The following is a 13,528-nucleotide window of genomic DNA, read 5'->3' as shown; positions in this document are numbered from 1 at the left end:
AAACTGCCAAACTTCTGGCAGCCAGCAGTCAGCAGAAATAGCCTGCAGTACTGCACTCTAACCACTGCCTCACTTTGTTTAGCAGTGGCTGTATGTTGTATTCAATCTTTTGGAGCTAATTTTCTACTTTCCAGTAATTCATGATGGAACAAACTTGTATATGAGGAGAAAATTACAAGACCTTTGTTCTAGTTTCTGATGCTAGTGAAGCAGTATTGAGCAGACTATCTCTAGAATAAGATTTATTTTTGCGTAAACTAAAAATCTCATCATCTTCATGATAATTGTTCAAGTCTGTCTACTAATTTATTCTCCAAAAATGTTTAGTTTTCATTCTATGGCAACCTGTCTCCAAGGAGGATACTGTACCGTACTCTTTCTGATGAGAGCATATGTAGCAATCGAAGAGGATCTTCCTACGCCAGTTCACGAAGTTCAATGCTAGACCAAGCGTTGCCAAACGATATTTTGTTTAGCACTACGCCACCTTACCACAGCACCTTACCTTCTAGAACAAGTTTAAACAATGGTAGTGGAAATCTGCGACGTAAGTTGTATGTGTTCATATGTGTGATGCGTCTGCTGATTTTATATTCAATTTGCAGTTAGCAATATATCCTCTGAATGAAACATTTTAAAAAAATGCTTTACATTGATGGGAGCAGTTGATTCACCTAGCCAGGATTGTCTGGAGGTGGGGTGGTGAAGAGTCAAGATGGCAGGCATGAATTGTGCAATCAAGCTTTTGCCCTTTCGATTACAGGGTCATGCCTGTCATCTAGTCCTGCTTTACACATGAGAGATAGCTGGGTGACCTTGGGCTAATCACTTTCTCTCAGCCCAATTCACTTCACAACATTGTTGTTATGGGGTAAATAGGAAGGCTTATTAGGTATCTTCGCCACCTTGAGTTATTCCTAAAAATAATAAAGATGGAAAATAAATGTTAAAATCTGTGAACTGTAGCTGCAAAGGATATGAAACTCCTCTACTGAACTACTTTATAATATTCTTTAGACTACTGTAGAAATTCACAAACCTTGGGTACAGTCTCTAGATTCCCCTAGTCTAGGTAGTTGCTAATTTATGATTTTTAACTATGCTTCTTTGTATATAAAATACTATAAATTGCTTCTTCAATCACACAAACTGCATTTTAATTAATTTTAAATTAAACTTTTTGTATATGTGTTGACTCCGGTAGAATCTTTCCACCTTTTTGGGCAACATTTTTGAAAGTAATTTGTCATTGCCTCCTTCTCAGGGGTGGCTCAAGTTGTCCAGTTGGCTTCATGCCTAAGGGAGGAACTAAAATTCATTGTCTCCCATTTTCTTGCCTGGTGCCTTAACCACTACACCAAATTGGGTCAATCAATTAAACTTTTTCAATTAAGTTCTTTTTTTATGCTTTGGCCCTCAATTCAAAAGTATGTGCACCCCCAAGCTTTAGATTATTGTAAATGACATAAATTGTTTGTACACGTTCATAGTTTTAGGAACAGGTTTCATCTACTAGTAGTACAAACTCCATGAGTGCTGGTATGAGAAGCATTTTTACCACTTCTCAATGTAAATTGCATTCACTGTTTGTTAACAGGAGCTAGGAATAAAATGAATTGTTCAAAATTTGAACAAACCTGAAGAAACACTTGTGGTCTGTAGGTATTATTTGAAAGATTATTAATTAGGATATGAAAATTAGATGGTTTTCTTCAGTCAATTGAAAATGTACAGGAGAATGAAATGAAAAGATTAGGCAAGTAGTGGATTGGGTGATAAATACGTGGCATTCATTATATGAACTGTCATATTTAGTTTTACCAGGGACATTGAATATCTCTGACAAATTCAGGTGCAGATAACAATTGCCAGGTCAACCAGGTCAAAAACATCTATGTACTAAATATAATTGCGTAAACTTGCAATGAACTGCAGGAGAATACACCCAATTACAAGTGAACTCTGGTATACATTGCGATTCTAATAAAGCCTTTTCTGTACTAAGTCTGGCCAATTAAGAATAAAGTGAGACTATTCATATATCTTGAAAACTATACTTACATTGCTTCTTCATCCTATTCAAACAAACAGCTGTTTGAATTCTATAAAATAGTCATCCAACCTCTTAATGGGCCCCTTTTGTAGCAGTTGCCCGATGTGCATATATTTCAATGTTTTTCTTTTCTTTTCTAACGTATTATCTTAAAACCCACTTTTCCTTTTAATGTAGATGAACTGTGGTTCTCAGATGGATCTTTATCTGACAAATCAAGATTCAATGATCCTGGCTTAATGCCCCTTCCAGATACAGCAACAGGATTAGACTGGTGTCATTTAGTTGATGCTGCACAAGCATTTGAAGGTAATGTGATCAAAGTAACTGCTGCTAAATTATCACAAATTAAGATGCAACCCTCCTGTTATTACCAGAGGCAGTGGCACTCAAAAACATTTGATAATTTGGCAATCCTTCGTGCATGCCCTCCTAACCCATCAGTTTTCTGTTTCTAAATCTGTAATTTCCAGTTGATAAGTGGATTGTATAGGTTTCATGGTCTATCACAGTGTGTCAAACTTGATTTCATTGAGGGCCGCATCAGGGTTGTGTTTGACCTCAGGGGCCGGGTGGGCGTAGCCAGCTCGACGTCACTTGTGTTGGGGGCCCAAGTACTCTGCCAGCAAAACGGGCTCCCGAGTTCCATTTTCAGCTGCGACGGCCTCCTGCAATCTTCTGCCAGAGAAAACGGCACTCGGGAGGGCCCACAGGCCTTGACTTGGACACCCCTGGTCTATCAGATTGCTGTTAGGTGCAGTGGCCCTGCAGTGGACTTAAGACAAAATATACAACTACAAGACTAGAAATATCCTTCATGAAAAGCGAACATTGATAATTTGTTCTTCATATTTACATGGCTGCCTATCTTACAATCAAATGAGACTGGGTGGTATACAACAAACTTAAAATAATAGCTAGAGAGAGAGAAATCGTTGCAGAATGTCAATATGATTGCAGTTTGGGTGCTTTGCAACTCGTGCTCATTTATAATGTTCACAAGAATTCTGTGGTTGTGTGGTCACCATTTGTGAGCTTCACATCCAGCTTCTGATATAAAGCAATGTAAGGATCAAGTCCCGATCACATGATTGACTCACTTAACAACTGCAGATGACTTGCTTAAGGAATTGACATTTTCTGGCAATAGTGAGGTGATCTTTCACTTAACCACATCAGTTAGTGACAAAGTTGCTGGTCCCAATTATTAAGTGAGGACTATCTGTAGTTTCCTGACACTTGTTTTACTACATACAACATACATACATACATACATACATACATACATACATACATATCTTAATATGGTCCCTTTGAATCTTTTAAAATGTTTACCTTCTGATTGCAAAGACCTTAGTTAGAAAGACTTAACACATTACATTAAAAGGCATAAGCAATCTCAAACAGACATCAGCAATCTGAAACGTGTTAGTTGGGAAGGGTGCGACCAGGGTCTCTTTAACTAGAAAATGCCAAGGCTCCTGACATTTTGCTACTACAAAATAAACAGCTCTCCTACTTTTTCCTATTGCATCATTCATTAAACTTTGTAAGGTGACCAAAAGAAAAAAAGAAAAGAAAAAAAATCCTTAAAACACCCTCTTCCCTAAAAAATAAAAATAAAGCATAGTCATACTATAAAGAGGTTGTTTTTAATCTTGCCCCTGCCTGAACCCATCTCAAAATCTTACGTTGTGTCTTGAAATGTTGCCAACTCCATTCAGGACAGCATCTGTACTCTTCCAGATGCCTGAAGTAGTTTCAATGAATTGTCTTGACTGAACATGATGGATTACATTCACAGTTGTATGAATAGAAGAATGTTTATGCAATGGGTTTCTTGCTGGCTTTTCATGGTAAGATAATGCAGCCTCTAACAAGCCTCGCCTGAAATTTGCAAATTCCTGAGTGGTACATGTTATGGTTATAAATAGATTCAGTATGTATACTGGATATCTGTGTGTGCATATGCACAGAGAGGTTCATCTTTCATTATCATTTAAAATGAAAAAGATGATTCCACAAGATGAGTTGTTTCTCATAAGGATAGCAAGTGCCATATTCCAAAGCTAGTTCAGTGGACTGTTTGTTCATAGGAAAATTCTAAATCTTATTTCAGATTATGACTCTGACGAAGAACTTGGGCCAGTCTGTCATCACACTTCGTTTCTAGGTGATGATCTGGGTAGACTGTTGGATATTATGTTATTTTTTTAAAAAAGTATATGCTTTTATATGTTTGCACGGTTGCATGATTATATACAAGGTTTGCGTCTTTGCAAGAAGAGAGGAAGGCATGCTGTGGTCAAGGCCAAGACCTAGAGACAGAATGAATTCAGTCTACAAACAAATGATCTTTGCTTCTACCTACAAACGTTGCATGGAAAAAGATCAAAGTTCTGTTCTTTCTTGTTCTATAACAAATGTGTGCGTGCCATACTTTTTTATTTCTTTTAGTACTGGGTATAATTTTGGCTGCCACACTGCATGCCTTTCAGTGGGGAAGCTTATTTCCCATAGAGTAAAGCATGTATATTGTCCTTGGAAAGGAAGTAATTTAAAAATCATTGGTGTAAGCAGCTTTCTTTTTATGACTAAAATTGATCTGCCTGCGATAAGATCATAATGAAAATTTTAGCTCATTGGAGTTCAAGTATGTAGGTAATTAGTTCCTTTATTCAAGTAAAATAGTAGATCGGATTTCATATTTTTAAATGAAATACAAAGCTTTTTTTCTTATGAATATATGCTTTGCCTTAAAGTATTTTGGTTTTAGAATTTCTATGAGTTTTGGGGAAATGCGATGAATAATAAATAGTGAAAATAAGTGTCAGTTACAGCAATTCTCAAGCTGTAATTAATGAGCATGCTTTGGTATATGTCTGGAAATACAAGTGATGGGGAATGCTGATTTAAGAAATGGTTGCAAGCATTTATTTATTTTTTTGCTATATCTGGATTCAGATAACAACAGCTCTTGATCAGTTTTGTATTCTGAAAGTATTTCTAGGTTACCTTTTTTTTTAGTTATTTGCTTATGTATTTGCCTTTCTAGATCAAAGAGTGGCATCTTTTTGTACCCTGAATGACATGCAGCACATGCAGGCTTTGGAGAATAACCAAGCCTTGGGCTCAAGTCCAACAAATGGAAAAGACTTCATTGATGCTCATGGGTATGTAAAGTATGTACAAAGAAGGCTTCTTCCTGCATGATTCTATGATGTAGGTTTTTGGGGAATGTCCAAATCCAATAGCAGCCAGTTCATCTGGACGCCATTTGCAACAGACTGTCAGTGAGGCACTGAGTGGAATTCCCTTTCCGGCAGAATACAAGGAATTCCTTCCATATTGGCCTTTAAGAAGACTTTGGAACATGCCTTTCTCAAATGGCTGTTGCCAGTGCTTAGTTATGCAATGCAAGTCTGAATTCGTAAGGTTTTAAATAGTAGTTTAATAATTATTTAATTTGCGGTGGATCTGTTGTTTTAATAACAGGGCTGTTTTTTTTCCTGCTCAGATCTTTTGATAGTGGGTGGTCTCATAAATAGCTCTTGTTTCACCTTGGTTATTTTTCTTTTAATGCTAATCCGTTTAGGGAGAAAGGTTGAGAACAGAAGTGGGAGTCATGATCTGCATTTCTCTGGCTTTAAGAAAGCAAAATGAAGTATATGCTGCAGGTAGCATCTGCAGTTTAGATATATTCAATTGCTTGTTTGAAGTCTGTATGAGCTATAAGGAGTTCAGGCACTATTCTCCCTCTAAAAGGCTAGGAGCCATATGTGTATCATCAAAATTTCTTTGGTTAGACTTGTTACCACACAGGAAACCATTTGAAGGGACATCACAATATCTTTTTGGCTTTTCCAATTCTTCTCCTTCACTGCCATAGTCAGTGTGAGTCATGCACACAGTATAACAATGTCTTGGTCACTTCCCATATATTTCCACTCACCCGTCCTTGTTCTAACAGTACTTGCTTTTCCCAATTTGACAGCTTCCTTCCTATTCCCTTGCTTTTTCTCCACTCCACACTTATTCTCTTGCATTTGTTCACATAATTTCAATTAGGCACAGCAGTAAGCAATCTTAGTAGAGCCTGTTGTGCATGTTTTTTATTGGATACATTTAGGGAGTTTTGTTGCTTTATTATTTCTTCTCTTTGTTTTGCATTGTGATCCACAAAATTGAGTTGGGCAGCTACATCTGTCTCTCTGTTTGTGTAACTATCTTCTCAAGGAGGGAATCCAGCAATGCTGGTCTTGCTTACATTAATCTTTGGTCCACAGTATGTGTACAATACTTGGCATCTTCTTGAAACCATCCTCTCTCCTTACAAGTTCCATTGCTATGATTTACTTATTTACATCTTTCCTTATTTACTTACCAATAATTTGTATGCCACCCATTACCAAAGGAGGCCAACAATTTCAAAGGCAAATTACCATATTTTTGGAGTATGTACCTTCCCCCACCCCCACAAACGAGTGTGGAAATATTGATGCGTCTTATACACCAAATACAGCCATTTTGGCCTCCCAAATCCTTGCCCCTGGTTAAGGCTGTAGAGTGCTCCTGGGGACTGGGGAAGACAAAAACCTTTTTTTCTTACTTACCTTTTCAAAATCTTGGTGCATCTTATATACCAGTGCATCTTATAGTCTGAAAAATATGGTACCCTGGATAGGGAGGGGGGAAATCACCCTTCCTTTTGAAAAATACAGAAATATATTAGGAGCAGGAAAATTCATATTGGTTGTCTCTCCACTTTATAGTTGTACCTCCATTGTAGGATTTTGTCCTCCATAATAAATTTATCTACATTGTTATTCATATAACTTCTGAATACATTTGCTCTTTCTTGCATTTGTTCTAACACACTTTCTTCTTGGACACAACTGTAGAGTTTTCTTAGCAATATAGAGGTGATTTGCCTTTGACGTGGTTTTTGTTTTACTTCCTAATCTACCCTATATCCCTGGTATTTCTTGTGGTCTCCCATCCGATTATTAACTAGGTTTAAGCAACAAGATCAGCCAAGGTTTACTAAGCATTACTATCTAGCTGGGTCTATTAATCCATACTTCACTATGTCATTAAGACTACTTGTTTTGGATTTCTAGTACGAAAAGCCTTTTAATTCATGACCAAACAAAGCTTTGGCAAATCATGGTGATGTTTTTAAAATTATTTAATTGCTTTTTAATGGCTGCCCACTCTGGGTGGCTTACAAAATCCAGAAATAAAAACAGGTAAAAATATAAAAGAGCACGGGCAACTGGACCAAAACAGGCCTAACAATAACAGCGCCCTTACAAAACAATAATCCCTGGCCTAAGATTTGAGCCAGGTTTTAACCCCAGGAGAATGGAGTTTTAGTATACGCTTTTCATTGCATTTAAACCCGAAGAATTTATCTCAGCAACTTTTCATTTGAGATTGAGTCTTTTACTTTACATGTTTTTTTTTAATAATAATTTTTTTTTTTAATTTTAATTTGAAACAGGCACAACATCTTTCTTTACATGCTATAAAAAGTATATCAGTCGGTCACAAATAAACTTTGGTACATCTTCTCCACAGTCAACAAACATAACTCAAGCATTTTAACTCAGATATTCATACATATCACCATCATCATATATCCATTTTCATTTGACTGTGATTACTATTTAAAGATATAATAATAATAATATTCTTAAACAATACATACCCACACCAGTGGGAAAAGAAAAAATCAAAAAAAAAGAAAGAAAAAAAACACACAAAAAAAAAGAGCAAAAAAGACAAAAAGAACAAAAGACAAGGCAGGGAATAAAAAACAAAAAAACAAAAAAAAGAAAAGGAAAAAAAAACGAACACAGGTATACATTATCAAAAAAAAGTATATCAGCTGGTTACAACATGTTTTGGTGCATCTCTTCCATTATTTCATATTAATTCAAATATCTTAACTCAAATGTTTACCATATTAACATCATTAACATCATTATACCTCCACTTTTAGTTGACTATAGTTGTTTAAACATCCTTCCTCCTTAACTATGCCAAAGAATTAATCCATAGCCACATGCTGACATTTCATTACTTGTTTGTAAAATCCTCTATTGACATCAAATCCTCATATCCTATTTTAGCTAAACATCCATAATATTTAATACCAGAGATTCCATCTTCCATACAGTATAATTATTAGCATTCTCCCTCTTTATATAGTTATATCATATATCATAACATTTTCCCCATATTAGTTAACATTTAACTGTATATATTTTATTTTATAATAGTAATAATTATTGTAATTGAAACCCTTTATATAAATCCAAAAATACTTCCAACCTTCCTTTCTCATATCCAATTATTTTATCATATCAACTCCACATTATATACATTACTATCAATAACAATTATTATTCAGCTATATCTATTACAAATAAGAGTAATTAGATAAGTAATTAGTAATTAGTAATTACTTTACATGTTTTTGAATTAAAATCTGAGTGCTTTTATATGGTTTTGAAAATCATAATATACAGTCCATTGTTCAGTTGTTTTGTATGGAAATGTTTTACTAGGCAATCTATATGATATTTTCAACTAACACCAAAGTACATTTTGATTTTTTAGGGAGGATAGTCCTACTACTTTGACTGGAAAAGTAAACCAGCTAGAAGTGATCCTTCGGCAATTGCAAACTGATCTTCGAAAGGTAAAAAAAATAAAATGTGTTCATTAATGTTACATAGTTTGAATAAAGATACTGTAGGATTTCTGTCTAGGACCTGCACACTAGCTTACATACTATATGAAAGCTACACTCACGTGGTACTGGCTGCTCTGCCATTAGAAGCAGCGTGGAGTCAGCACACTGCAAGTAGGGTAATTAGTGGTGAAATGAATTAAAAGAAAAACTGTTTTTGCTATGACCTCAAACCACATCAGGCCATTGAGCAAACCACATTTGCCTTTAAAATTATGGGAAATCTGCACATGCCTTCTGCTTTCTAATTTAATTGTTTCCTAAGTGTTCAGATGTATTTATTGCAATCTTTTCTTGCAAAAGTAATTTTTCTGAAAGGCAAATATATATTTTGAGGCTGCACTACAGGAGAATAGTCTGAGCCAGTCATAGTAACTGCAGTATCTTGACATGGTAGATTGTAGGCATGAAATTACCTTGCTGTCTAGAATATAAAAACCTAATATTAGAACTTCACTCTTTAATTCAGCACACTGCTCTCAGAACATGACTGAGATGGTTTGGTATTATTTCTTTTATTAAGTTTAACAGGGGTTCAGAAAACAATTTCATGAAATTCTACTTGTGTAACTAGATTTGATAGCAAATTTTAACCTTTCTCATTAGAAAATGGTCTTAAGTTCAAAATAGATGATGCTAAGCATCTGGAAAAACTGCAACTTGGAACACAGGGAAAGAGGAACGGATACATCTTTTTCAGAGTAAAAGGACACTTTATTCCTATACCGAGTTTGTCAGAGGAAAACTGGTGTGAAGGATAAGTGGTAGATATGCCAGTTAATCTCCCTCCAATTTTCTGCATTTCTCCTTTAAAAAAAAGACACAGGAGGACATTGCTCTAAAGCACAGGAGTCAAACTTGTGACATCACGTCATCACTTGATGTATCGTAACTTTTTTCCCCTTTGCTAAACCAGCAATGGGCATGACCAGCGCATGACGCATCTGACTTGGGGGCCATGAGTTTGAGACATCCCTGTTCTAAAGGGTCAATTTTAACTAGCAGTTCACCAACCACCTCTCAAAATCACTCTCAACCACTTTTTATAAACTGTACAAGATATGAGTTTAATTAATCAGATCTATTGCAGTCAGATGCCATGTGAGCTGTATATTTATGAAAATTTTAATTTGAGACATCAAGCTTTCTAGTTACATAATACGGTAAAGGTCTTTAGCTGATGTTATGCAATTTTTCCTTGCAGTGTTTGAAAAGATATTTGTCTTAATTAATTAATCTTACATAGGATACCAAAAGTTCAAAAGTCAGATAGCACTAGACTGCAAAATTTGTACATAATCTCACTCACCATCATATGTAATTGGCAAAACAGTACATCTATACTTTCATACCTCACTGAGGCGGGTACAGTATTTTTTTATACTGTTGTTATTCTGTAATATGCAGTCAACATACCACCATTTAGATTACAATAGCAACAGCACTTATACAGCTTCATAGTGCTTTACAGCACACTCCAAGCAATTTCCAGAGTCAGCATATTGCCCCCAACCATCTGGGTCATCAAAAACAATCTAAATTGAAAGTATTGAGTAATTAAATTGACACATCATTTTTGTGTATTTGAACACTTGTAAAATACATTAGATAAAGTAGGATATTTCCTATTCAAATTATTTTTATGATAGCCTACTAGTTAAGTGTTAATGATGGTATGGAAATGGCTTTCGCTCCATGGAAGCAATGGGGCCACCCAATTAAAATAACGCCCCCTTCCTCCCAGGGCTACTTCCTGGTTATTTAAATACAGTTGCCTTCCTGGTGTGCCAGTTGCGACCCTACCTGAATCGGGAGGCTCTCACAACAGTCACTCGGGCCCTTGTGACCTCTAGGCTGGAATACTGCAATGTGCTCTACATGGGGCTGCCCTTGAAGAGCATCCGGCGACTTCAGCTAGTGCAGAACGCGGCCGCGCGAGCGATTGTGGGTGCACCTCGGTTCACCCACATAACACCTATCCTCCGCGAGCTGCGCTGGCTACCTGTCGATCTCCGGATGCGCTTCAAGGTGCTATTAGTCACCCATAAAGCCCTGCATGGTAGTGGATCTGGATACTTGAGAGACCGCCTTCTGCCAATTACCTCCCTGCGACCAATTAGATCTCATAGATTAGGCCTCCTCCGTATTCCATCAGCCAGCCAGTGCCGGCTGGCAACTACAAGGAGGAGGGCCTTCTCAGTAGTAGCCCCGACCCTTTGGAACGAGCTCCCCGTGGAGATTCGTACCCTCTCCACCGTCCAGGCCTTCCGCACAGCCCTTAAGAACTGGCTAGCCCGTCAGGCCTGGGGACAAGGATAGCCGCCCCTCCCGAATGATGAATGTATGTTGCTTATTACTTTTATTATATGTGTCTACGTTATTGTTTGTATTCCCCCTCCCTGATTTTATGTGAGCCGCCCTGAGTCCCCTCAGGGAAAAGGGCGGCCTACAAATGTTAATAAACATCTAATAAACATCTAAAGGCAGACACTGATCTTTCCATGGCATGTGCTATTTGAATTTATATCTCAGAATATGAAATAAGCAATGCAAACATTTGTCTATACTGTGGTCCAATACAGCCTATTCTTAAGCATTTACGAACACATCACATTTATTTCTATAAAAATGCAGTGCAACATAAAGCAATGCAATACCAGACAAACTCTTTTATATATAATATATTCTTTTAACTCCTACTGGATGCTATAACATTTCCTGTGCTTTTTGTTCAAATAATGAATCTGATTATTCAAATAGTATTTGGAAGCTGCTTCATTCATTCGCCTGATATGTGCTGTTCCCCATATTTCAAATCAGCTTTTTTTAAAAGAAAGGGACACCTTAGGCATAAGAGAGTGCTGTGGGAATTATGTGTTTAGCAGAGTGATGGCATGGCAGAAAAAAAGCTATCTTTGTGTCTAGTTGTTTTGGCATGTAATGCCCTACAGAGGCGCCCTGAGGGGAGAAGTTAAAACAGTTTATGTCCAGTATATGAGGGATTTGTAGATAATTTTCTTGGCCCTCATTCTCACTCTTGCAGTATACAGATCCTCAATGGAAGACAGTCTGGTTGCAATTGTTTTTTCTAGAATAAATAGTAAATAGCAAATAAATACTAATAAATAGTAAATAAAAACCATTCAACCAGTCATCTTGTTTTGTCTTGTTTTGTGTTTTGTTTGCAGGCATATTTAAGTCTTATATCTTTTTTGAAATGATGTCTTTTGATCGATATCCTATCCCATGATCCTATCAATGATATAGAAACTTGGTTATCAAGTCCCATTTAGCTTGTTTAGGCTTCAAGGCTATCTTCTTTAAAATTGAACAAATTGAGATAAATTGAGAATCAGAATTCCATTGCTGTCATTGTGACTAGGGAATTATATATGTGCATGTTTGTTATCTGTGCTACAAGAAGAATGATTATAAATATGATTTCACTCCTCTAGGAAAAGCAAGACAAGGCTGTTCTCCAAGCTGAAGTCCAGCATTTGAGGCAAGATAATCTAAGACTTCAAGAAGAATCACAAACAGCAGCTGCTCAGCTAAGAAAATTTACAGAGTGGTTTTTCAGTACAGTAGACAAAAAATGCTAATATCTGAATTTTGAAAAAGCGCTGTTGAAAAACTTAATAATTTTGAATTTGCCTAATGTTGTTTTAATCAGCCGTCAATCTTTTAGACATTTTCTGCTACAACCTTCACCCAGGCCCCATTTCAACAAAGCTACAAACTATTAGAAGTCCTTTACATCCAGTTGAAGAGAATGAATGACATACATTTGCTTTTGTGAAAATGAATGTACATTCCTGGTGTCATTTTAGACATTTTAGAATAAATTTCTGGTTTGAGCTTGCCTGGAAGAGAATGATTTTGGGGTTTATGGCCACTCCTTTAGATGCTCCAGTGAAGTTGTTCAAGCAATTTACAGTAACTTGGTTTTCAGCATTGTAAGATAAAGAAAGTAGCCGTATACTTTCATGTTTAAAGGTGCTCTATTTTTTGTATGTACAGTAGATATTTCCACAGTCACATTGTCATAGCAATAAGAATGGAAGTAGAATTAAATAGTCACAAAGCTGTGTTTATTAATAAAAATAGCACTGATAAGTTTAAGAGTAGTTTGGATGCAGATATATTAGGAATTATTTTTTGCAGGAAAAATGGTGCCTGAATTTAAATTGTGTTCCGATTTTTCTAAAGATACACACCTTGTATAATGGCTCATTTGATCAATTCACTGTCAGTGACTTTATATAATTCATATTCAGCAAAAATGGTTATAGAGAGCCTAATTATAATAATCCTATGTGATGTGAACCAGCCAATCATTTGTATAATTTGTTTATCTTTGTACAGAAGCTTTGAGCATGTGACTTGTATTTAACATCTTTTATTTAAGCTTATTTAACCTCTTTAATTTTATAAAGCTTTTGTTTTACCTGCACTATGGTGAGGAGGGCGTTGCAAGCTAAAATGTGTGTTTAGCTTGCCAACATGGCACTGCAGAGTTCTAGAAGAGTCTAACAATTGAATGCTGCTAGTACACAACTTGTTTGTATGCTTTAACATTTTAACTGATTTGTTTGAAATGAATATACTTTGCTTTTTTTAAAAAAATAAATGTTTAAAATATCAACCACAAGCAATGGTCCTCTGTTTTCACTGATTAACGTTGTGGTTGGATTTCATTACAAAGAACAGCATAGTAG

General features: G+C 36.2%; 1 protein-coding gene across 1 annotated transcript in view; it reads left to right on the top strand.

The window, feature by feature from the left end:
- SIPA1L2 (signal induced proliferation associated 1 like 2) overlaps positions 1–12,766 on the top strand; it is a 94,601-nt gene extending 81,835 nt beyond the window's left edge. The window contains 5 exon segments of the mRNA XM_032214986.1: positions 328–547; positions 2,231–2,362; positions 5,109–5,226; positions 8,678–8,759; positions 12,266–12,766. Coding sequence (XP_032070877.1) covers positions 328–547; positions 2,231–2,362; positions 5,109–5,226; positions 8,678–8,759; positions 12,266–12,412 — 699 coding nt within the window. The 3' untranslated portion in view covers positions 12,413–12,766.
- The last annotated feature ends 762 nt before the right edge of the window (positions 12,767–13,528 follow it).

This window comes from Thamnophis elegans, chromosome 4 (genome assembly GCF_009769535.1).
Source record: "Thamnophis elegans isolate rThaEle1 chromosome 4, rThaEle1.pri, whole genome shotgun sequence".
NCBI classification, from domain to species: Eukaryota; Metazoa; Chordata; class Lepidosauria; order Squamata; family Colubridae; genus Thamnophis; species Thamnophis elegans.
This window is presented reverse-complemented; position numbering and strand designations above follow the sequence as displayed.